Source organism: Cuculus canorus, chromosome 1, assembly GCF_017976375.1.
Source record: "Cuculus canorus isolate bCucCan1 chromosome 1, bCucCan1.pri, whole genome shotgun sequence".
NCBI lineage: Eukaryota > Metazoa > Chordata > Aves > Cuculiformes > Cuculidae > Cuculus > Cuculus canorus.
Genome location: NC_071401.1, coordinates 200,937,186 through 200,963,046, shown reverse-complemented (window position 1 = coordinate 200,963,046; position 25,861 = coordinate 200,937,186). Strand labels below are relative to the sequence as shown.

Here is a 25,861-nt window from a genome sequence, read left to right as displayed (position 1 = left end):
CTGCTGAACTTCAATTAGCCTGGCTCTGCATGGCCGCTGACCTGCACTTTCTGTTTCCCAGAACCCAGAAAGTCGTTGGTACATTGTGCTGAGATTCTCCAGTCACACAAAGACAACAGGATGGTAAAGCCCGGTTCAGCCCAGCTGAGCATTCACCTCTGCACTTCCTCAAGGCCAGAAGAGAATCTCAGCCCTAGGCACGTAGTTCAGGTGATGGGGACATCATTACAGTGCTAGCAATTCAGAAGCCAACTGATGTCCATGTACCAGGGAGTGATCTCTTCCCACTGGAACTAACATGAGATGAGAGCGCGAGGAATGCTTGTCATGATGGGATTTTGAGTATTATTTCGCATCCTCAGGAAGCAGAAATGATTTTAACAAGAACTAAGGCTTAACTGATGGCTGAATGCTCAACCACACTGAGCTTCACTTTATTGATTTGCTGTGGGGCTTTGGGTAAGACACTTAAGGTTAAATTCTTAGCGACCCCTACCTCTGTTTGCACATCAATGAAATAATAAGGGAAGTAAAATGTCTCCCTGTTGCACACTGTATTTTTAAGATTAATTTAAGACTTCAAATGAAGACAGCAGTGGGAGAGCCTCATACGGAAAACACTCTGAAGTATTATCATAATTTAACATTCTTAGGTATTTATAGACTCTATCATTACCATTCAGAGGTACCCAAGTGCCTCGCAAGCCTATTTCCACAACAGTCCCAAGAACAGAATGTGCGCACTCACTTATTTGAGTGCAGCACTCACTTATTTAAGTGCAGAAGCAGAACTACCTGACAAGATGTCAGAGCAGATCAGGCAACCAGTACTGACTCTCTTAAATGATACAACTCTCTCTAATGACATAACCAGTTAGACACCACTTATTTGCAGCAGCTCCCACCCAAACTCAACCCCAGGAGAAGGATATAACTTTTCAAATTTCCTGGATCTGAGGTTTGTGGTCAGAAACAAGGTTTGTGAAAGATATTCTCCAAATAGCTCTGGAAGGTTATTTCTAGGTGAAGAGGAAAATCATGGCTTTTATCTAATGAGATTTCCTGCTACTTGAGTTTTGATAAGGAGCCTGAGCTGCTGTCTTGCTGCAATGGCAGATCTTTGAAGGTAACAAGTCTCCAGGCTGCTGCTACCCTAGTGATTTATCCCTTGCAAGTACATATGTGTTATATGACCCTGTATGTAAACTGGGTTATGCACCCCTTGTACAACCCCAAGAACAGACAGACTGATCACATCCAATATCTGCCTAACCCATAATGAGTCCTTACAGGGGATGTCTAGGAAAGGTACAAACTCCAAGCCTGCACAGGCAGATCCTGCTCTCCCACTCTGCGAGGCAGTGGTTTTCCAGTATTTGTAGGATAGTTACAGGAGAAGCACTGTAGTTTATTCCCACTCATATTCAGGCTACAAATTAAGGGACACTCTGACCCTACCTATTTGACCAGGCACCTGGTCTTCTAAAATGCTGAGCAAAGGCACCTGGATGGTGTTGTGGTCCTGGCTGGCACGCCAAGCCAGCAGTTGCTGGAAGCGTGCCCTACATAAGGCAAATGAACAAATGATATAAGATGAAAGCCTGGCATCCCTGAAGCCGGGGGAGAGAAAAAGCAAAGGAGAAGAGAGCAGAGGGGAACAGCAGGGCATAGTGAGCTTCCTCCACAGAGGGTGCAGTGCAATCCAAACTTGCTGAAGCTGTAGAAGAAGGTTTTAGATCTGACCACAGTTGTGCTAATGGTGCCCTGTGCTAAACAGCTGGGATGGAGGATCTCCTGAAAGGAGATGGGGTTAATTTTCCATGCTGCTCAATCCCTGCTGCCTACAGCAATGCCAATCAGCATCGGGTGGTCTTGTGCTTTGGACAGTCACACATCAACGGCAGGAATCAGACCAACAGCTCATTTCATACAGGCCACTGAGCAGCAGCCAGCGCGAGGGCTGGGCTAGACTCTCCACTGACAGTACAATAGCAGAAAGCTAGATTACATCCCATTAGCGCTCCCTCAGGCCCTGCAGTCCCTCCTGACTCAAAAATTTTAAAGCACTTAGCGCAGACCTGCCAAGTCTCATTTACATGGAGGAAGACTGGCTCATTCACAAGTCATTTCAAAGCATGGGGCCAAACTGATCCCCAGTGTTGTTCTGACAGGGTCAGAGGGGGAAGAAAAATCCATCACTGAAATGCAAGAGTAGATGGACACTAGGGATGAATTCATCCCTCTCGCTTGCCGTGATGGGGCTTTGCTGCAGGTGATTTTTTTAAACCCTTGGCCTATTTTCTACCAGTTCATTCAGCCAAAAAGCCTTGTGCTTAGAGGAATGAGCTGTTGGAAATTCCCACAAAACAAGACTTCTCAAGGCTTCTAGGCCAAACAGTTGATTGACTCAGCGCAGTCAACAGAGCAAAGATATGCCTCAAAGTCCTGCTGCATCTGTCTCCTGGAAACAAGGGAAGCTGACAGGAGTTCTGCACGCTGACACGTTCACTTGGAAAGCAGGGGATCTTTTCAGTCTCCACGTTACGCTTCGATTGCAGGAAGAGAGAGACAGAGCAGCAGGGAGCAAGATGCTGGGAACTCGGCGAGCTGGCAGGAGTTCAAGGCAGAGTGAGGCTGCAAAGAAGGCTCAGAGCTCACTTGCAAAAGGGTCAAAATCCAGGCAAAGCCGATTTTATTTCTTTTTTAAATCAAATGAAAGACCTTTTCTAGTAGAGCTGTGCAGAAGGTCCAAATCCAACTGGTGCTCAGTTATATGAGAAGCACGGAGTTCAAGCTTGCTTCATCACTATCTCGTATCTCCTGCCATCTAATATACATCACTGGACTGAGGGCTCAGTTGCAGTGAGATCCAGCAGGCTTTTTCTTCTTAAGTTTGTTTTTATTTTTCTTTCTTTTGTCAGAATGATATAAAATGCCAAGTTTGGACATGAAAGGACAGAATATCTAAATTTTGCTTTGAAGCTGGGGATTCAACTGAAGTGGAGACTGAGATTTAAGGGGATGCAAACCCATGTGACCTGAAACTCAAATAAATGTTTGCCTAAGCCCTTGAGACCTAAATCAAAGTAATTTCCCACTGCCCCACTCTGTAGTATGTTTTACTGGCTTTCAAAAGTGATGTGCACATGGGTACAGTGTCCTGGAGTGACCAGCGGGATGAACCGAACAGATCAATTAAAATTGATGGATCTATCCATCTTGACAGTGTCACACCAAAGATGAGGACAACAGACTAAAATACAAACTCTGTTAAGAGAAAGGGAAAAAAGTATTTGTATGCTCTAACTTCAAAGCCTCAGCATGACCACCGGGATTATCGTGACAAAGTGCACTGACATGGTCACAGACGTGACAGGTTGACAAACGAGGGCTGGTGGGTGGTGCTGTCTGTAGGAGTGTGAGAGAGAGGAGATCAGATTGAAACACAATCTGCCATCAACAAAAGAAGTCACTGAAGGGAAGCCCTGGGCATTCAAGAGACCCAGTTCCTTACTAAAGAAATAGGAGGAGGAGGGAATCTTCTTTTGTTTGTTGGTTGCTTGTGACCTAAATACCTTGCGGCTAGATCAGCAAATCCATCTGGCTAAAAGTAAAAAAAATAAACTTCTGTTTGTTTGCTGAGTTGCTTTTGTTGAGAGCAAAACAGAGAGGGCTATGTATTGCCCTGATGTTGCTGAGCAGAGGAGTGGGACAGGAAACCATTACCTGGTATCAGGTGAACGTGCCATTTTGTCCATATTCACAGCTGGCACTCAGGCAGGGGTGGGAAGACAGCAACGCCCCTAAATTCAATACAGCTCAAAGAAAATAACATGAATCCTGTTTTTTTGGCATTAGATGGGACATGGCCAAAATGGGTGTAACCATCTGTTACTGATGTGGCACTGATGGCCCTTCACATAATTTCAGCAAGACAATTCAATTCATTGAACTGGCTGAAAAATAATGCAGCAAAGGAAAACAGGAAAAAGCAATATTTTTCTGCTAGTTTCAGGACTGTGGGCTGAACTGGCTCATGAAGGGACCTGATAGGGCTGGGGTTGGGCTTGTGCAAGGGAGTGAGCAGCCCCTGCCTGAAAATCTGGGCAGTGTTTTCAGCAAGAGCAAGAACTTGATTGTTCCAGCCCTTTAGAGGACTATCGCCCTGCACATTCTTGCCATCTCAACAGATATAGGGGAACTGAGGCAGCTGTATAAGAAGGTACACACTCAATACAAACTTCATCTTCTTTGTGAAGTTTTACACCAGCACGCTCATATGGAGAGGGGCACCTGCGTGAGAAGTCTCTCTTCTGTCTCAAAGTGATCTCAAAATGATCAAAGCAATCTCCTGCTGCTCTGGGTATTCCTAAAATTACTGTTGAATAAGGAATTTGAGGGAGAACACACACTCCCCTGGTTTCAAGGTGGTTTCTTTTGTGTATTAAGCGGTCTTTTGTGCAACACCAGATCAAGAGAGTTACTTCTAAGGTCAGGCTGTCAGCATCCATACCCTCCTTCTGCTGGGAGATTCTATGTGGAGAAAGAAATAATATCCCTAGCCCTTATTTCTAGGAAAGTACAATAGTAAAAAGTAAGGGACAGCAAGAAGGATTCAGAAACAGGTGTAGAGCATGATGCTACTTTGAACTCAGTTATTGGAAGCTGCTCTAACTCTGTCATATGACAGAGTTCAAGAACCAGAAGACGTGCAAACCATCCAGACAGGGACACGAGCCTATCTGCCTGCAAATTTGGCCCCTCCAATTTGGCCGTAGTTCAGCACAACCTTTCCCTCAATCCTCACTCCCATAAACATGAATATGATACAAATTCCTTCAATCTGGTCAAAGCAGCAGATATTTTAAGTCACTTTGTCTTTTTAATCTTAAGTGGAAAGGGAGGAGGAGAGGAAAGAAGCCAACATCTGGACTTGACCTTGCTGGGACTGTAGGGAGTGAGAAGGACTCACCTACTGCAATGTAAACTTCCCACCTCCAACATACTTACCTTGCTTTGCTTTCTGTCCAGGTAGAACTGATGTTGACTAATGGCCATAGCCCAGATAGACTTTATTAGTGCTGGACAGGCGTACCACGTATGCACAGCGATGCCACTATGCCCAAATGTCCTCCTGGTCACGGATGCTCTGGAGAGGAGAAAAGAATGAACTGCGGTTACACCAAGGTTTCCTCAGACTGTTTTCTGTAGCAGAACCTATCACAGGCCTCACAGTAAAAGCTGCTTTCTTTACTCCTCACATCCTTGTGCTAACAGGAAAAAATGCTCAGAGAATGACTGATCAAACCAGGAGAGCATTTACTTTAAATAACTTTTCAAGTAAGCAAGCTCCAGAGGAGTAACAGCAAAGATCACGCCGTTTGTCCGGTTCAGACTGTATTGCTGGGTTTGGCTCAGCTGATGCTGACCTACTATGTGTCCCAGGGGAATCATCAATGCTAAAGTATGTGTGAATCCTCCATGTCTCAGCACATACTGAGATACCTCAGGCAAAGCCCTCACACCCTACACTACCTCTGGCTTTGGATAGTGGCTCTCAAATATTAGGACCCAGGTAAGAACTAAAGATGAACAGGATCAAAGGCTGCTTTAGAGAATGTGGGAGAAACTCTTCAGGTACCTTGATTTCCCCACTTATAAAAAGACGTAGCAGGACTCGCCACATGGCATCAGAAATGGGCTTGTGAGGTTTGGAGAGGGCTGCCTGGTGCCCTGGAGAGAAGCACGTTACTCAGCGATTAGCTGAGTGAAGTAAAAAACAGAAAAAATAAGAGCTAAATGTTTCCTCTCTAGGACTCCCAATTGTCCTCAAATATTAGTGAAAAACACAGGTTAGGTTTCCCCACGCTTTCACAGCTGTACAAACCTGCTTGATTATTCCTCTCAACTCTAACCCCACCAGCAGAGCCCCTGACACCAGCACACACAGGCTTGCAGTATCCTGGTCTGCAGAATGCCTCCCACTGCAGGCATGCAGTGCTGGTTGGACCACCGCCACTAATCTACAGAGCCCCAAATACATGAGGTCCTCCTTTCCAGTCTGTTAAGAAGTCTTGTGGGAGAGCACGATTATGAAATGAAGGTGAGCATTGGTACAGAGGCTAGCTTGGAAGAGTAGTGCTTTTGTTATAGCCTTTTACGTAAGGAGGTGGATGGTGATGAGGGGCCAATGCAAGAGACAGCCTGGGGAGCAGGGTGTGGTACAGTGGGACTGTCACAATCCATTGCTGGAGACACTGGCACAGGCTGCCCATAGAAGTTGTGGCTGCCCCATCCCTGGAGGTGTTCAAGGCCAGGTTTCATGGGGCCTTGGGCAGCCTGATCTAGTGGGATGTCCCTGCCCTTGGCAGGAGGATTGGAACTAGATGATCTTTAAGGTCCCTTCCAACCCTAACTATTCTATGATTCTATTCTATGATTCTACTCTGTGTTTCTATTCTATGATTCTATAGCGAGCAGTGCGATGCACATGTGGAGGTAACACTGCAGGACAGCTCAGGAGTTCTACGGTGGAGTGCAAAGGATGGGCGACTCTTCATTAGCACTTGGAAGTCCTCAAGCCTGTGAAGGCAGTGGTTCTCCTCCTGCACCTGCAATGGACACCTCTCCTCTGGTGTCTGTGGGCTACTGCTCTGTCCAAAACTGAAGGCAAATGTAGGGAAGGGGAGGTACACAGTCAAAGAAAGTTGTGATAGAGCCAAGAACGAAAGCAAAGCAAAACTCTGCAATGAAATGGGAACTGCTCGCCAGGTTCAGCCTGGGGGAGGGCTGACAGCTCTTTTGTCATGGCCTTTTCATTGTTACAAAATGTCTTAAAGTAAAATTGTGAAGCTAGAAATCAGAGAGAAATTTATCTGAGGAAACAGCCATGTCCAATCCAAGCAAGGTCTGAGACAACTGGGATCTCAGGTTTCAGTGTTACCCTGTGCCAAGCCCTTTCCATCCAACTAGAACAGAGGACCTTATCCCATTATGAGTATTGTTCTTGTAAGAAAACTCTCCACAGATGCAATGGGATGGCGGCTGATGGTCCTAATGACGATGGGTGCTGGGCTGCCTCACCTCTAACACTGGACAGAGAATGAAGGCTGTGCTGGGCACTGCTCCTGAAGTAGAGGCTGAAGAGGAGATCCAACTCTGGATGCTTTATGTTGGTTTAAGGAACACAAACCACAGCAGCACACAAGACTCCAGGGCATTAAGGCATTTAAACATGGGCTAAAGCCTTAATTCTGGTATCAGCCTACTCAGTTCAAACGCAGTTACTAATTTTGAGCTCTCAGAAACATACTCTGCAAGCCATTCATCTTCTCATCTTAAAAGCAGTGATTTCAAGTTTTTTTGTTTATTTTTGGGATCTGTACGCATTTCCCATCAAAACTACAGACCCCATTAGAGAGTCTGCAGACTTAGCTGGTCAGAGCCATGGACTTGTTTTTCACTGCTGTCCTTTGGGGACCTATGAGAGACAGCCCATGTATATTTTTTCAGTGACTTCCCTCCATGCATCCCATGTGTGCTACGGAATTAACCCTGTTGATATCCCCTAATACATATATAATTTCCCTCCTTTACGGGATAAGTAACTACGATAAAGAGAGCTTAAATGGCTTATTTGGAACAGGAAGCCATGGGCAGAGACATGGTTTAAAAACATACATTGTGCTGCCCAGCCCTGGCCACAACTGTGGAGCCGTGCTTGCTCTCCTGCGAGTGTGGCTTTGCTGACTCAGGCTCTGGTTTGGCTACACAGAGAGGAATGAAGAGAGAGCACTGTGCTGGCTACTCCTCTGCTTCCACATGGTGAACAACTCCTCACAGAAGTCCATCCCACTTGGCTGGGAGACTACAACCCAAGTGATGTTCCCACCACGCCACTGCAACGTGCCTTGCTGCTTTACAGCCAGCGTATTATTTTGACCTGGAAGGTGATACTCTCTGGATATGAAAAATCAATCAAATGAATTCCTTTGTAGTGAGAAAGCACCAGGCTGACAACCTGGGACTGGGTTTTGTCCTCCTGATGTTGATTTAGAGAAACAGTGCAATGCAATAAAACCCAGCAGCTCTTGTGTGTAAGTAATTCTTATCATCTAAATACAAATGAGACAGAAGAGGTTCTTCTGTGTGGTCACATTTCATACATGACATTGAGTTGCAAATATCATCATGATTTTAACATCCCAGAGCTATCTGCTTTCTTTTCCTCACAACTGCTGCTTACAGGAATTGGCTAGCTTGGGAGTTTAGGGGCTTCTCGCTGATGATTTCTTGCGGCACGCGTTTCCGATGCCTCTCCCACTGCTGGAGGCTTGGTTGAGGAAGGAGTTCACCACCCCTTTCCAGCTCCTGCTGCTGGAAGATCTCCCAGCATATTCTCAACTTCGGGAATTTGCTCTGCTAGATTGCAAGTGGCTATTTGCATGCTTAATATTAAGCAGATGCTTCAAGGCTCTGCTGACCTGAAGCTGCAGAATGGCATGAGCAACTCTACTCAGTTTTTGCTCTAACAAAATGCAGCTACGGAGACAGGCACCACTGTCGTCGTAGTGGCGTGACTGTGTTTGAATCGGGGCAAATAAGAGCAGAAACTGCATGTGAAATCCCCCTAATAAAAGTTAATATTAGTACACGGATAGGCATGGGAAATGGGTGAAACAGGATCACAGCAAAGTGATCAGCAGAACACGCTCCTACCAGCAGCACATCAAATCAGCCTGGGATGAGAGCTGGTTTCCATCCGTTGTATTCACACTTAATTTGCAAGTGGGACATTGCTTTTAGCAGGAGCAGCTTATGGATCAATAGATACATGCTGGTCACTGTCTGCAGCAACCATCTACTAGCGCAAACGAGCAGGGGTGCTGAACACAGTGATTAGATGCAGCGCAGACACTTGACCTCACTCTCTCCCACATCAGGTCTCTAAAGTAAGAAAAAAAGGACTCCTGTGCCAAAAAGACTGACGGGCTTTCATCCAGACTGCCGGTAAACCTCTGGTACCGTGCCATTCCTTTCAGTTGCACTACTGAATATTTATTTACAAGGAAGCGTGTGAGTACAAAACCTGGCGCCCATCTCCAGGCTCTGAGTGCAACATCGGGACAAGGCAAAGCCCCTTCCACGCACGGGAATTGCGGAGCTGCACAACCACGGGGCTCTGCCAAAACACAGGGAAGGGGAAAAATGCCCCAACCAGGTAGGATCCGAGGGGAAACATCCTCCAAACCACCACATCTGAACCCCAAATGTCGCGCTGGAGGGAAGCGGCAGCCCCTGCCCCTGTACCCCTGCCCCAGCCACCAGTGACCCAAAGCCCTGTGAGGAGCGTGGCTGCCACGACCAGGTCAGTGTAATTCCTTGGAAATGGATGGTCATTTCGGACCCTTCCAACCATTCTTCGATTCTATGATTGATTCTGTGACTCGACTCGGCGCTGCAAAGCCCAGCTCGGCACAGCTCAGCCCTGCAAAGCCCATCTTGGCAAGGCTCGGCACGGCTCAGCCCGGCTCAGCCCTGCAAATCCCGGCTCGGCATGGCTCAGCACTGCAAAGCCCAGTTCGGCACAGCTCAGCCTGAAACAGCAGGGCTTGGCAAGGCTCGGCACAGCTCAGCCCGGCTCAGCATGCCTCAGCCCGGCTCAGCATGGCTCAGCCTGGCTCAGCGAGGCTCAGCACCGCAAAGCCCGGCTCAGCACAGCTCAGCCCGGCTCAGCCCGGCACGGCAGAACTCGGCAAGGCTCAGCACTGCAAATCCCGGCTCGGCATGGCTCAGCACCTCAAAGCCCGGCTCGACACGGCTCAGCCCAATTCGGCACGGCTCAGCCTGGCTCAGCACTGTAAAGCCCGGCTCGGCAGAGCTCAGCACTGCAAAGCCCGGCTCGGCACAGCTCGGCACGGCTCAGCCCTGCAAAGCCCGGCTCAGCCCAACTCAGCCCGGCTCAGCCCGTCTCGGCGCTCACCTGCGCGGGTCGTGCACCTCCACCGAGAACTTCTTCTCGCGGAAATAGAGGTTCTCCAGCTGCCTCCATTGGAAGATCTGCGGGAAGAAGAAGGGGGTGAGGCTCCTCGGCGCAAACCCCGCCCCGCCCCGCCCCGCAGCCTCGGGGCAGCCCCGGGGCCGGCGGCTCCGCCCGCTTGGCTGCGCCGGCCGCGGGTTCCCTTCGCAGGGCGAGAGGCGGCTTAAAGCCACGGGAAAAACGGGATCTGGCTATTTTTTTTTTTTTTCCTTCGGGGGGTGGGAGCTGGGTGCACAACAGCCTCGGGGAGGGTGTGCAGCGCGGGGAGAAGGTGGTCTGGCTCGGTGACACCCCCAGGGAGGTGAGCTGCATCGCACCCCTGAATGCAATGCCCATCTCTGCTTTTACCCCTACAATGAATGCCAACGGAGCCGGTTTATCCATCCCGTGTACTGGCAGACTCGTGTTGGCGATGGCTGATGCTCCAGCGTGCTAGGGGCAGTGGGAAATGCAGGCATAAGCCAGTCATATTCCTGCCACTTATATTCCTGCCTCTTTTAGAGGCATTGCAATGCAGCGCTCGGACAACCAGCGCCCTCAGCAAGATGGGAAACTGAGGCATGAAGCAGTCACAAGAGCCAGCACGGGCCAGCGCTGGAGGTGTCTGCTTGCCCATACGTGCTCCTGGGCAGGGGATGCGCTTATATGGTCCATGTACCCCACACTTCTGCCATGAAATACCTCCCAGGCCAGGCAGGAGGGAGGACCAACCACACAAGCAGCACAAAGGACGCGGTGACTGCAAAACACCATGTCAGCGCTGCAAACCACCCCACTGCCACCGCAGCAGAGAGGTCCATGACGGCCTCCTCTTTACAAATGAGTAAGCCAGAATTCCAACCCTGGCTTCCAGGCTGCTAATCCACAGGGAGAAGGCAGCTGCCACCCCATGGGCATCTGGCACTTTGGCTTTCCCTAGCAAGCAGTAGAGCTTGGGGAGTGTAACCTCGCTTCTGGGGAGCTGAGCCAGCAGAGCTTTCCCTGATTTGTGCTCCTTCTCCCAGTACAAGCAGCTTCTGTGAAGTTCCTGTCCTACCCCAAGGAAGGCGCTGGCTTCTGCCACACTGAGATAAGCCGCTTGCCAGTGTCAGCGCTCTGGAGATAAGTAAACAGGAGGTGTAATTTGATTTGCACTGATTAAGCTGCTGGTGGAGGTGAAATCTAGCAAATAAAACAAGCCACAGCGAGGACCCAAGCATTTTCTGCTCACTATTACTTCAGAGGCAGCAAACCTAAAAACATTTGTGTTTGTAAATCTTCCAACCAACAGTTGTTTGGGTTTCTATTTTGTTTTGGTTGTTTTTTATATTTTTTTTTCTTTTTTTTCTTTCTATAAAGGGGTGTTTGGAAGGAAGGGTGGGGTAAGAAGGGCACTGAGCTGCTCATACTCTGAGCTGTCTGCATTGCAGGAGGGTAGAGGATGAAGGTGGCCATAAGGGATAGGAAGCTTGAAGGGCTGCATTACACTGTCCTTAGGGGATTATTTTATTCCTCTATTATTTATTCCTCTACTGGAAAAATTAATGGCTGCATAAAACTCACAGTAACCTAGCAAAGCACAGAAAATACCTACTGTTTTACCCACTGAGGCAAGGAACAGACATGGGGTGAAAGGGTTAAGCTGGGAGCTGAGGTCTGAGCTCGAAGTCTGGCTCCCCTGCAAGCACCCAGCCAGCTGTAGCAGAGCTTCAAAGGCCTGAAAAGGAAGTTTGGGGCCTAAACTCCCACTGACAACAACTGGGGTCAGGCCTGAGACTGCCATGTGGGCTGCCAAAAACATCCCTCTGCACTTCCAGATGCCCATCTGCAAGGCGGAGAGGATAACGCGGCTGTGCCGCGCGGCATGTGCAGAGGACGTGTTTGGGAGGCGCTCAGACATGTGGAACACATCAGAGTCTAAAAAACCAGCAGATCACACCCTTCAGAAATTATCCCTCTGTCCCTAGGTCCCCCGTTGTCATTTATGACTAAACTTTGGCATGGAGCAGATGGAATTTGAAACGCTTTTCCAAGCGAGTGGCAGCCGTTCTCCTCGGGACACTCTTCTCCCTCGAACTCTGCCGGATTCTCTCCTGCACTGTGATCCCTTCCTATTTTATCCTTTCTGCTACCAAACCTCACAGTGCTCAGTTCATTAACTGCAGCTCTGTTTCCCTTCGATGATTAACTCCAACTGTCCAAACACACAGGACTCTGGGGGAACTGCTCAGAAGCCCAAACGTAGGCGTTGAGTGCCGTTTTCCATTCCCGGAGGTACCCTGCCTGGCCCCCAGCTGCTGCCCCAGGAGGGAAGGAGCGAGCCTGCCATAGGTCTGGTGCCATGCCTGCCAGCCTCACACAGATGTCTTGGATCCCCAGCGGTGCCTCAAACAGCATTAGACACCTACATTTTAAGCACCAGAGCAGCCTCCCAGATTGCTGCATTTTTATATTTATTTTGTTTTTCTTGGCAAGGTGCAGAAGGAGGCAAATCCACACTCTTGGGAAGGACAGGGTGAAAGCGACCCCACAACCCAAATTTGTGTCTTTTTTAATATTGCCCTACTCTCCCAAACATACATGTGCATTTTACCATTGCTGTAACTACCTTTCCTGTGCTGCCCACATATTATTCTGCAGCCTCCCACTCCCTTTGCCCACACTGATCTGAGTGCTCTCTCGCCCTTCCTGTACATAGAGTATCCAAAATGTGAATACTCAAAAGAAAGTATCTGCTTTCCTGGTAGTCTATCACAACCCCTCAGGAATAAAAAAGCCTAAGCTTTTCTTCCTTCAGCCAGACCTCCTAAAGTAAGCAAGCTCCTCCCTTCACCAGTTGCCCAGCTTATGTACGGTTTCAAATTGATGTCGTTAATTCAGTGACAGATGCACAAGGTGCCATTAGTGGGTCTTCTTAAATGGAAGCATAATTTTTACCCATCAAGATCCTTTTACCATGCTAATGCTTGCAACCTTCACTGGGGAATACGAGGCACAGCAGGGAGCTGGTCGTAATTCCAACAGTCTTGCAGAAATGCAATGACAACAGATGTGTGCTGGTTTTGGGGCTAGTTTGAGTCGAGGCATCCATGTTCATGGCAGGTTTGCCTCTTTCTACACTGAGTCTGGGTCTAGTTCTGGGTTATTTGGCTTATGATTGTCTTCAGTTGATTTGCAGGGCTGAATCCAATGCCTGCTCTTGTGGGTGGGACAATTGCATTGGATTTTTCTGGAGCTGTATTAGTGGCATAGTGCAAAAGGTACCTCACAGCAGGGACTGGGACAGCATCTCCCCTGGAAATAAAGCTTAGGAGAAAGTCACCCGCTAAGACAAGCTGAGAGCACAGTTTCCCTGTCCTTTAGTAGCTGCCTTCACTTGGAACCCACAGACAAGGGGACAATTAGTGGTGCTTGTGGTGGGCTGAGTTTCTGTGATGTGGTGGTTTGCTACCAAGATCTCTTCTGAGGTCAGCAGCCCATTTCAGATTATGCAGCACTGGGCAGCTTTCAGATGGGAACAATTTTTGGTGATGGCCATCATTACAGGCTGCACATGAGATCATTTAGTCCTCAACAGATACTTAAGGAAGTCTCCCTAAGACTGGCTTTTGAGTATAGTTGTATGCTGATGCAGATGCGTAAAAGAGAAAGGGGCTACTAGAAGAGTAGAAAAGAATTACCTTTATTCCCTCCTCCTCTGAGAGAACAGTCCTCATCATGGGCACTGTTTCATCATGCCAATAAAACTGGAACCAACACTATCACTTGAATTTGTAAGACTGCTTATCAACCCACAAACATTCAAGAGAATAATTGTTCCCTGTTAGACCATATGTACTGTTTCAAATGTGTTAGAGTGGGCAGGGAGGGTATGGTGGGGAAACCAGTGCCAGAAATGGCTTTTCTGCAAAGCTGCCAGCCTAGAAGAGGAGCCAGGGGAGACATGAGAGTGCTGTGCTGTGTGCTGTGGAGAATTCAGGTGAAAGTTATAGGAATTTTCTCATTGGAAACCTCTTCCAAGAAGCAGGCAAACTTGCCAGGCACCAGATGTTTGTGACTAGTTACAAAAAGCGGCAGTCAAAGCCCTTCAGACGCAAGCTTCTTTTGTGAGCACGCTTGTGGTTTGCTGGCTGCTCCCTAATTAAGCTGAGCCCGGAGGAGAGGAGGCCCAGGGATCTGCATTCATTTCAGCCATGTGAGTCTGAAGAAGTTTTTTACCAGTTTTATTGACTGTGTGGCTGGTGCTGTGGAGTTTGCATGCAGCAGGAGGTAAATGCCAGAGCTCCCTGATAAAAAGGGAGGTTGCTTTGTGAATGAAAGATAGGGGAGAGTTTCTGGCTTGGTCACTCATGTCCTAGATGACCTGGACTTCACTGAGGTGTGAGGAGCTGAGTTAGTCTGTGCTAGTCACTGGGTCGTGCTCTTTGCCTTTATACTCGGGAATTATTGTCTGAGTACTCAGAAGAGGGACGATGTCCTACATTTGGGAACTCCTGGCGGTAAGGAGGCTGGCTCCTGTGTTTGCCTGCAGCTCAGGGATGGGACAGAAAGGGTCGCTGAAGGGCAGCACTGGTGGTTGGTGTGCTCTCTGGATTATGGTTCCTAGAGAAATATGCCCAAATAGTACCATTTGGAGCAATTCTCAGGCTTCTCTACCTTGGGGTTAGAGTAGTGGGTCCCCGATACTGTCTTCTGCCCACTGTGCCTGGAAGCGCTGGTCTTGGCACTGTACTGAGCAGTGTATACTGTGGCTGGATGACCCTGTAGGAACACAGTGTGAACCATTTTGCATTGGGTCTATTAAGAACCAGATATAAATGCCCAGGTATTTGGTGTCTCACTTTCTTTCTTGGTTTTTTGCGTGTGCACCTTCCCCTCAAGCAACTGAGATGGGTCACAGTGAAGAATGGGGTTACTCAGTGATGCACATGCTCTCAGGGGTGTCAGATATCACACATGGTGGTTGTTCAGAGTCAAACCATGTGCTGAAGTCTACAGAGGATCTCTCTGCTTTTTGTCTGCTCACTTTGGTAACCTGAAGGTGAGTTACAAAGGAGATGGAGACAGACTTTTCTCAGAGGGGCCCAGCAAAAGGATGAGAGGCAATGGACACAGGTTGCAAGGCTGCAGCAACGTAAACTCTAACTAGATATATTATAAAAAACCCAAACCAAAACAGTCAGTGAATTTGGTCATATATTAGGGCTGTGAGTAACATGACTGAACTCTGAAGTTGGCCTGACTTTGGGCAGGACGTTGGGATAGAGACCTCCAGAAGTCCAAAACAAAAAGCCGAGACTAACCCTATAGCTTGGGAACCAAGAGTGGGAGGGGAAAGACAAAGAGAAGGTTCTAGAACCTGTCACAGTGAGACAAGGCTCAGCTCAATTGCTTCACTTCACGAGTAGATGCGTGTTCAAATAGAGACATTCTCTTACCCTTGGTTGGAAAATGTCGGTGTGCACCAGCCCACAATGCTTTGTCTTTGAAACAGTTTTTAGCCAATGACAACATCACTGTGCTTGAGCACCCACCCTGTTCACCAGACCTGGCTCCCTCTTCCCAAAGATCAAGTCAGTGCTCAAAGGAACCCATTTTTTGGTGGTTGAAGATGTGAAAGCAAAAATGATGGAGTTCCTCAACAGCCTTTCAGAAAATGATCTGCGGAACTGCTTTGAATGTTGGCAGCACTGTATGCAGTTGTGCATCAACTCAGAAGGGAACTGTTCTGAAGGTGATTGTAGTTGATTTTCTTAATTTGTTAAATAAAAAGAGTTACAGGCGCAGTCTTCTTTTTTTTCTGTGTTGGACTTGGTATATTTTTCGTTGATTCTAAGCTTCTAATAAATGACTGACTGTAATTACTGTTGGACTTAGTGACCTGTATGGCATCTCCCAGTCCTTCAAGTCTTGCAGCTTCTGAGATGATTAATGCCTTGTTAAATCACACTATGCAGAAGGATCAATCATCCCTCTAAAGGCATGTACTACCACCCAAGCTGGATGCTCTGAAAGGCTTCTAGGGAAGGCAGGGAAATAACATGGTATGCTTCTAACAGCCCAAATTCAAACCCTTCCCTTGCCTACACCATGGGCAAGAGCCAACGCTGGATGACATCCTGATACTAAAACTGGTACTAAACAATGGAACTAAACAATGACAGTATTTTCACACAGCTTGCATGAGTGTAGCTACAAACTCCCAAGTGTTTTGTTTTGCAGTTTAAAGACAAAACAAACATAATAAAAAAATTCCTCCTTGGAAATGTAATTCCCTCCATTGAAGAGACCAGCAAGTAAAATTCTAGAGGCCGAGTTATGCAGGAGGTCAGCATGGAGGTTATGAGCGGTCCCTTTTTGGCCTTAAACTCTATGAAAATCACAGCTTCACCAAAGTCAATGGCAGTTTTGTCCCAGTGATTTCAGTGGGGCCATGGTTTCCGGGCATGGATTTGTGTTCTGCCTCAAGCCAACCCTGCTCCCATCAATCATACCTCTGTCAAACTAGTCAGAATGAATGAGGAAGGATTTGGTCCAGGCAGAACAGCACCATCTCAGCTCAAACAAATGGACTCTTGTTTCAGGCAGATTTACCAAGAGATTTCCGTGGGCTGTCACCTGTGAATTAGTGTGACCCACTGCTGAGGGTGACCCCAGGTCATGAGATGGGGATGCTGCTGCACCATAACTTAGCCCTCCATCCTGCCACACTTCCATTCATTCCTGTATTTCTTTTAGTTTGGGGTATTTTTTTTTCTTTCACTTCCCAAAACAAAAAAATGAAAGGTTTCCTGTGTGATTTGATGTGGGAAACAACCCACCAATGATCTTCCCAGAGGCTTGCCATCCTCCCTTCCCCCATGGAATGAGAGCATGGCTTGGCTAAATGGAACTTCCAGTGGTCTGTCAGCAATCCCAGCTCACTATCTAATTACTTCTTCCCCTCAGGCTTCAGGACTCAGTTTTTTTGCCAAACAGACAAACAATTTCTGGCCCAATTTGAGATCCCTTTTGCTGTGTGCTGTTCTCATGGGACACCACCACCCCAACAAACATTTCTGGCTGGACCAAACAGAAATTGCATCTAAATCTGCATAATAACCACTCTGCACTGATTTCCATTATGGAGAGACAATTCTCTATTAAATTTCAAAGCTGTTTATTGACTCAAGAGACAGCAAAGCATCAGATCACAAAGAGAAGAGCTGCTATTTGGATAAAGCATTATTTGTTGGCATAATTGAACTTGATATTTGTGTCTGTAACTGTATACAGCCTGGAAGATCAGACTTTTACTTTATATACAACCAAAGGCACCTTCGCTGCACATATGTATCTGATGGATGCTCTTAGATATTGCATTGCTGTCACCATGCTTGGTGTGTCTAAATCAATAGGTCTAAAGGGATCTTTTTTCCCCTGCTTCTTGTAAGTTAAATTTTCTCCCTTTTATGCTCTGCAAGCAAATCAAAGTGATTACATCTTTCTGGACTGAAGATCACTCCATTCTGACATTATATGCTATGTATTAGATAAAGGATGCCCAGCCCGTAACCTATGAATCAGCAGTAGCACTCTAGAATGATTTATGCCACCCACAAACCATTCCTGCTACTCTCTTTCCTAAGGATCCTCGTGTCTTCACTAGTGGCATGACTAAAGTGCATCTATCTTGGAACCAAAATAGAGGAACTGCCATCCTCATCCCACACTGCTATGACGATGCACACACGTTGTGTGACTAAAACCACTTCTGTGAAGCAGGGTGTCTGCATATGAGGTGCTACGGCAGCAGTAATTCCATGTACATGGTAACAGGCTGCCATGCTTGACCTTCTGAGCCTCCTGCGCAGGCCACTGACTTAAAGAAGCCTCATGTTCGTGGCCACTGACTTAAAGAAGCCTCATGTTCGTAGCCACTGAATACCTGGGCCCCTGCCTGTCTTCATCTGGTGATAGAAATGCCCAAGCCTTTGGAGCAGCAAGTCCTGGTGAACTAAGAGACAACATTTGAGAAGGATGGGGCATGCAGGGAACCTGCTGCCGCTTCAGAGCCAAACACAAGTGCTCGAGGATTTTTCAGTCTCACTCCAGATCTCCACCCAAACTCCAAGGTGCTGAGGTCCAATTTGTTTCATGTTGTGCTTTTGGAGTGATTTGCCTCTGCATCTTGCTTAAGCTCCTGCTGTGTGCTGCAGAATCATTTAAGACTTGGCTGCTGCTTTTATAGAGGATTACCCCTTAAGACCTGAATATGGCAAAGCACTTAGAGCAAGTGCATTTTACTTTGATGGGACTACTATATTTAATGGTAGCCATGGGTTTGACTTGGCTAGGTCGGGGGTGGGACATCATGGTGTAGCCTTTGTGACTATAAATTCTCACAGAAAGCCCTGGGGACTGTGTGCTTGATGGTATCACCACAGTATACATGCACTAAACCACCAAAATAGTGCTGGTTTCCTCATAAAACAGCAGTGCCTTAGACTAGGTATTAGTGTTTACAAGCATTATGGTTGATCAAGCTGCTTATTTACATAGGTAATGGAAACTGAGCATGACTATTCTATGATTTTAACAAGTTGCTTTACTAGACAATCTACTCGGTGGTCTGGGATCAGCCCTGTTTGGAAGAGACACTGAAGCAAACTTTTTCCAGCTGATATGAGAAAAAGTAGTGACAATGACCTATACCAAACTGTTAATTCATCCTGTTTCAACCACGGCAAATTCCTTGCAGCCAAATTCCTTCTCTCTGTTTCTGAGCTGTGGAGTCTTTGTCTTGCTCCACAAAGTTACTGTGTAGGTTAATGGCAGTTTCTTTCTCTGGCTGCTGTGATTTATGCAGCTTGCACCCATACCCGGCTCCTACAGCTGTGCTGTAGGATAACTGATTCATAGAATCATAGAAGAGTTTGGGTTGGAAGGGACCTTAAAGATCATCTAGTTCCAACCGCCCTGCCATGGATCAGGCTGCCCAAGGCCCATTCAAATTGGCCTTGAACACCTCCAGGGATGAGGTAGCCACAACCTCCCTGTGCAACCTGTTCCAGTGCCTCACCACTCTCATGGTGAAGAAATTCTGCCCTGTGTCTAGCCTAAATCTGCCCCTCTCCAGTTTATACCCGTTCCCTCTCCTCCTATCACTACAAGCCAAGTAATCGTTGACCACGTGGTGAATGGGATTAGGAACTGATCGAGGTTAAAAGTGACCACTTTTGGCTCGGTTATGCTGAGCTCTGATCTGTTCTCTGGAGCAGTTTCCTTCCTGGATGCACAATTATACCAGCATGGCTGAGGAAGGGGAGGAAATGAGCGGTAGCGGCAGGACTGCGGAGGAGGAGGAGGGTGGTGAAGGCCACTCCAGCTGGTCCTGCTGCCAAAAGAAATGTTCACTGAATGACAGCCCAGTGGCATGTCCGGCCAAATCCCATGGAAATCCTCAGTGTCAAGGACAAAATCCTGCTTTCCAGCCCAATGTGCTCTGATCTGATTCATTCATCTCCCAATGCTCTTGGCAGCTTTTTGGCACAATGAAGTCCACAGTAAGGCATGGAGCAGTGAGTGTTGAAAGGGGAAGAACCTGGTGCTGGATGGTAGACACAAATTGAGGGCAAGCAGCAGCAAAAAAGGGGGCTAATGAAAACATGGTCTGCTGTGTAACAGGGATGGAACAATACATGTCAGCAGGATAAGGTCTTAAACTATGGCTGCTCTTCAACAGTCACAGGTCTGGGTCTTACATTTCGATAAGGAAGGAAATAGGGTGAGCAACACATCTTGATGAGAAGAAACAGCATGGTAAGGAACCTTGCTTTATATATGTCTCTCTCCTCCAGTGCTCCACGTTTCCAAACACTGAACCAAGATTGAATTACTGCACTATAAAATGAGCTGAACCCGCCATGACCTGAAGACTGGTTCAGTTTACAGCCAAGTTCATAATCCAAAAAGCATGAAGGATCGGCAATGGGAAGAGAAATAAAAGCGCTGAGCAGAAGGAGTCAGCAGGTAGTCTGTAACAGTCATCTAATCACAGTGAATAATTTATTACAGCAAAGCCACTGAGACTCCACTAGCTTTTAAACCAGTATTTCCTGGAAATGTTTTCTGCTCCTCTTGTATCATTTGTAAATTTGAAATCTTTTATCCCTGTCTGCAATGCAAAGATGTTTGCAAAGGTCTTAGGAAATGATGCTGTTCCAAGAAGATTCCAATTAGCCCTGAGTCCAATACATTGTCTCCGACTCCACTTGATTCTCGATGCTCTAGAGAAAGGCCAGCTCTTTCTGAGTGTACCCGGTGGCCCAGTGGCATGCCAGGGAGAGAGGTGTTACACATGCTCCATACCTCTGACAACAGAAACCAACTAGCTGCCAAATCAAACACCTTCCATGAACATAAGGGTTTATAACCCCTCACAAAGCCCTGTTTGCAAACAACCAATTAAATATTAAAACTTGGGATGGAGGGTCACACTTCTAGTCCTACCTTCAATCCTTCTATGGTCTTGACTTCTATTGTATCATGTGGTAAGGAGTTATGCAAGCAAATTTGGCTCCCTGGAACTGATTGGAATTTTGTGTTTCTTTTGGCTTGTTCTGATGTTCTATGATCAGTTAGGACAGACACAGATTTGTCAGCTTCCTCCTCCCCATCGTTCACTAGTTTCTATACAGTTCACATCAATCCTGACTTTATGGGTTTTTTTAAGTTACTGGTCTGACATTCCTTCACCACAGGAAGCACAAGTTTTACCACTCCATCAATGCAATTACTGACTTCACAATGCTTCATTATGCCCTAAAGCAGAGAGGATCTCTATTTGTTCTGCAATAAAGCAGCTCTTAATTAGGCTATTGCTTCTCCTGTGTAAATATCTCATTTTCCCTCTGGAACTGGGAAAGTTCACTCTATCTCTTGCTGTTTGGAAAAGGCCAAGTGACATAACACAGCAATCTTTCACATTCTGGAAACAATTAATATGCTGATTACTTTGCTCATGCTTTTGACAAGCAGGTGATTTTTCTCTGGTCAGACATTTAAGGCTACTCGTTTCACTTGTCCTTTGCATTGCTTCATAGGATGGGTCCAACTTAGCTCTTGGTTTTGCATATTTAAATTGGAAGTCAATCTGTTATCCTTGCTTTGGATCCATAACACTATTACAAATTAAATTCTTCTGTAACGAGAGTCCATAGAGCATTGTGGAGACCTTATGGGAAGGGACAGAGTATTTTCATAGCATGCTTCATTTCTTCTCAGAGAAAGGATAATGCTGGGAAGAAATGGTAGAAACTGGTGTTTGGCTATCACAGGGAAAAATCGTTCTCATGTTACACTGACAGATGAATTTTGGGATGCCTCACATTTCATCTTATTTCCAAGAGCCTTTATTCCCTTTGGGTTCTCTTCAGTCAATCAGACAAAGTGAACATTAACAATGTTTATGTGTCTAAGAAAAAAGGCTCACCTTAAGTTTCATTGCCACTAGCCTTCTGTGGAAGAAAAGGGGATATTCTATGTAATGGTATTTCTTGCAAAAGAACCAAATACTACTAGACTATCCTTTAGGGTCATTTTATTTTGGTGAGAAGTTAAACAATTTCTCTGTTTATTTGCCATATGGAAGTCCTTTGGCTGACTTTGTTAATCATTTACTCTTCAGCTTGGATTTAATTGTTTACTAACTGTTGAGCTGTGTGCACTGAGAGATGCCTTTGGGCTCTTAAATCAGTGGGAATATCTCACTAGAACAACAGAGACATGCCTAGTGCTACTACAACTGCTTGAGCATGCCGGTCTCGCAGCTCCAGGCTATGCCAGTTTTACTCATGTACAGGTCTCTTGGGATGGAGTGAGTTACATCCTCACTTGCTGGTTAAAATCTACAAACAGACAGTACAGTCACACAGTGGGGCTGCAGAGCCCTGCTCTTCCTTCCCAACTACTCTGCAATGCAAGCAAAAAAACCCCAAATGATCATTCTCTGAAAACAATAGTTTTGGTCACTACAGCCTCAGCAGCTTGTGGGAGAGTGGTGCTGGCTCATCCTCTCTGAAAACTTGACTCCAAAGCATTTGCATTGGTTTATCATAGATACTGGATGGTGCTGACCCAAGATGGGTACAGCCCAGCAGGACAATGACTCCTTTTTGATGAGCCTTGAAGGGCTTTTTCTCTTTCCCAGTTTCAGTACAGGATGGGGGATGATGTGATGAGAGCAGCCCTGCAGAGAAGGACTTGGGGGTGCTGGTCGATGAGAAGCTCGACATGAGCTGGCAATGTGTGCTCGCAGCCCAGAAGGCCAACCGTATCCTGGGCTGCATCAAAAGAAGCGTGGCCAGCAGGGCGAGGGAAGTGATTCTGCCCTTCTGTTCCTCTCTTGTGAGACCTCATCTGGAATACTGTGTCCAGTTCTGGAATCCTCAACATAAGAAGGATATGGAACTGTTGGAACGGGTCCAGAGGAGGGCTACAAAGATGATCAGAGGGCTGGAGCACCTTCCCTACAAGGACAGGCTGAGAGAGTTGGGGTTGTTCAGCCTGGAGAAGAGAAGGCTCAGAGGAGATCTTATAGTGACCTTCCAGTACCTGAAAGGGTCCTACAGGAAAGCTGGAGAGGGGCTATTCATAAAGGCGCTTGTGGTGACAGGACAAAGGGGAATGGGTATAAACTGGAGAGGGGCAGATTTAGCCTAGACATAAGGAAGATTTTCTTCACAACGAGGGTGCAGAGGCACTGGAACAGGTTGTCTGGGAAAGTTGTGCATGTCCCATCCCTGGAGCTGTTCAAGACCAGGTTGGATGGGGCCTTGGGCAGCCTGATCTAGTGGGACGTGTCCCTGCCCATGGCAGGGGGTTGGAACTGGATGATCTTTAAGGTCTTTTCCAACCCAAACTATTCTATGATTCTATGATTCACAAGGAAGAGTTTATAGAAGTTGAGTCTTAACTAATATAGAGGGAGATGAATTCTGCCCATCGTGGATGCTGTGCGCTGCCTCTACAAAAATGACACTGGTTCTGTGAGCCGTGGCTGAACTTTCAGAATGCCTCATCACAGGGTTAGCAGGACAACAGCCATCCTTCCACACTTGATAATCCCTTCTCCTTGTTCAGTTGCAGTGATGGATTTTATGAAGTACACTGAAACTTTTGTATTTATAGTATTTTGATACTATACTATGAAGGGCTACCAGATCTTAACTGATACAGATCAAAGCTAGCATTGAACAGGCAATATTCAAGATGAAGCCTTTGGCAGGGCTTGCTGAGTCTGTGAGCTAGATCCTGAACGTGCAGGAGAGAAACAGAAGGGACAATGATAAGCCTCAAAGTAGTGGCTTTGGTTAGCTTCAAGGCTTTCACAGAACTCAAGCATAGGTAGGAGAGCACATAAGAATAGAAGCAGAGTCACATTAGGCTCTGCAGCCCAGTACAAGCTGCATTCCAGTTTAATAGCCCTGCATTCCTGTCTGAACCACCTCGAACTAGGTGCCAGATACCCATCTCAGCTGCATCCCCAGTAATTCTGGAGGACTTATGGCTGAGTGAGAATAGCACAAGCAAGATCAAGTTCTGGGCCTGTGTCAGCCTCAATTCTCTTCTCTGGACTCATGCAACTTGCTGACAAACCTAGTTAGTTTTCTAGAGACATATGGCTGATTTACTCCAGCAATTTAATAAAAATGTGGTTTTGACTGACTGCTAATGGCATCGCCTGAGATAGGCTCAGCTGCATGGTGCGGGTTACAGTTTTACTTGCAAACACAATAAGCATGGAAATCTATCTAGGATGACATAATAGGAAAACGTTACAATCTCCCTTATAAGACAAGCAAGGTTTTTATATGCATTTAATATAAACGTCTTGATTTCAGCTGGTTTCTTGCTACAATTTTCTGCTTGTGTTTCTTCCAGGGAGATTTATTTTTCCATTGTAATTTTTCAATTTGTTTCTGGCATTGGCAATGTGCCGGAAAAGACATAACCTCTTTCTTCCCTTCCCCCTTACTTTTACCTTGCAGAAAGTTCAGTAAGATTTAGCCCTCTCCTTTGCACAGTAATGACTTGAACCAGTCCATGCTGGTATAGTGAAATGAATCACATAGTGTGGTAAGCTCTCAGATACCAGAGTTATCAAGTGCAATTTTACAATCTAATTAGCAGAGGATTAAACATTGCACCTCGCTGAGGGATTTGAGCTGCTCTCGCCAGAGGGCTTTTACCACCTGTGTAGGGTAAGAAGTCTTTTTACTTGGCGCACACAATGGCGAAATAATGAAGCTTCAGCTACTCTATCCAAGTCCTGCCCATGATTTAGGTTGTGCATTTTGAAATAGCCCTGCCAACAGATGGGGTTTGCAAGCATCATGTAACAGAGAAATGCTCATCTAGGCAGTCTTTTCACTGCTGTGGTCTCTGGATTATGGCAATGGACAAATTCTAGCCTGGAAATTCCTGTTTTCCTTTGCCACCCAACATTCCCTCCCAGATTTATGACCACTTCTGCTAAGCCACAGGAGTCCTTGGCTTGTTTTGGGTCTTCTGGATTTTGTGCATAATTTGCTGAGAGAAAAAACATAAATAATTCAATTCTTCAATAAAGTAAAAATTGGCATCCTATTTTTTTAGGGCTATATTTGCAGAAAAAGGATAGCATATGCCTACAGTACCTGATCCTAGGGGTAATGTGAGGGCTAGAGGTAGGTTAGTAGGGACACAGAGAGGCTGGCCAAGATGTTATCATCTCTAAAATGAATGCTGCAGCCTGAATCACCCTGAGCGACTGAGAAGGAGAGAAGGTAGAAAGCTAAGAAAGGAGGCTAGACTCTTCTAGTGGAAACAACTGTCTCTTCACACGCAGTCAGAGTACCTGACCTCTTAGTTTCTTTCTTCTGATGCTCTCCATCAACACTTTCATCCCTTTCAGGGTTGATAAAAATTACAGCTTGTGAATGGATGAGTCCTTGTCATGGCAGGACACTGTTTTCCTCCAAAGAAATGTTTCTATCACTAAGACTGACTTCTGAAGGCATGCTTTGAGGACATGTCTTCCCTGGGGAGTTGGCACTAATGGAGATATGTGGGTGCAGACACCTAGCCTAGGCATGTTTGAAACTATCACGTGTGCGTAAGGCTTGCCCTGCAGGCAATGATTGATCCCAAACAGATACATTTTTAGAGCACAGATGCTCTGTGAAGACACACTTGCTCCTCTCAGCCCTTCTTCAATGAATAAAACCCTCCATTAATAGCCTTCTGTGAATATAGCACTATTATCTCTTGCTGCCTCCTTACCAGTTCTGTTTTCTACCAAAACCTCAATTCTAGTTTATTTTAATAGAAGATGCTATTTGTGAGCATCAGACAGTGTGTCCAACTTGAATGTGATCAGAGGAGGTAAAAGAGAGAGAGGGGAACCTTGGCACAGAGGCAAAATAGGAAAGAGAAAATGTGAAGAGAAACGCAGTACTTTAATTCAGCGTGGATGTATTTGCATCTATAGAAGAGCTGCCTCGTTGTTTCAGATCATCCTGTTCTGAAGCCTGCAAGCGAGCTTGAAACCATGCTTCCTGATGTCTCTATGGGTTTGCAGCACAACAGTTGCTGTTGCTAACAGACTGTGCATGCCCACCTGCAGGGCATGTGCTCAGAGATGAGCTTTGTTGTATCAGATGGCATCCTAGGCATAAAATTCAGAACACATGGGTCTGCCTAGCAGGATGAACTCAAGGGATCAAAACCTTCCTCCTCCCAAATAAGCAGGACATTCTTTAGCTGGATTTCTCAAAGGCAATTTGTAAGGACTGAGACAAATCTTGATTTTCAGATGCACTG

The 25,861-nt window shown here is 46.5% G+C and overlaps 1 protein-coding gene across 9 annotated transcripts in view; it reads right to left on the bottom strand.

The window, feature by feature from the left end:
- FRMD4A (FERM domain containing 4A) overlaps positions 1 to 25,861 on the bottom strand; it is a 389,746-nt gene that overhangs the window by 33,860 nt on the left and 330,025 nt on the right. For all 9 annotated transcript variants that reach the window (XM_054056344.1, XM_054056345.1, XM_054056346.1 and 6 more), the window contains 2 exons: positions 9,983 to 10,059; positions 5,011 to 5,149 (listed from right to left, as the gene is read on the bottom strand). In XM_054056344.1, the coding sequence (XP_053912319.1) occupies positions 5,011 to 5,149; positions 9,983 to 10,059 (216 nt within the window). The remainder of the gene's footprint in view (positions 1 to 5,010; positions 5,150 to 9,982; positions 10,060 to 25,861) is intronic.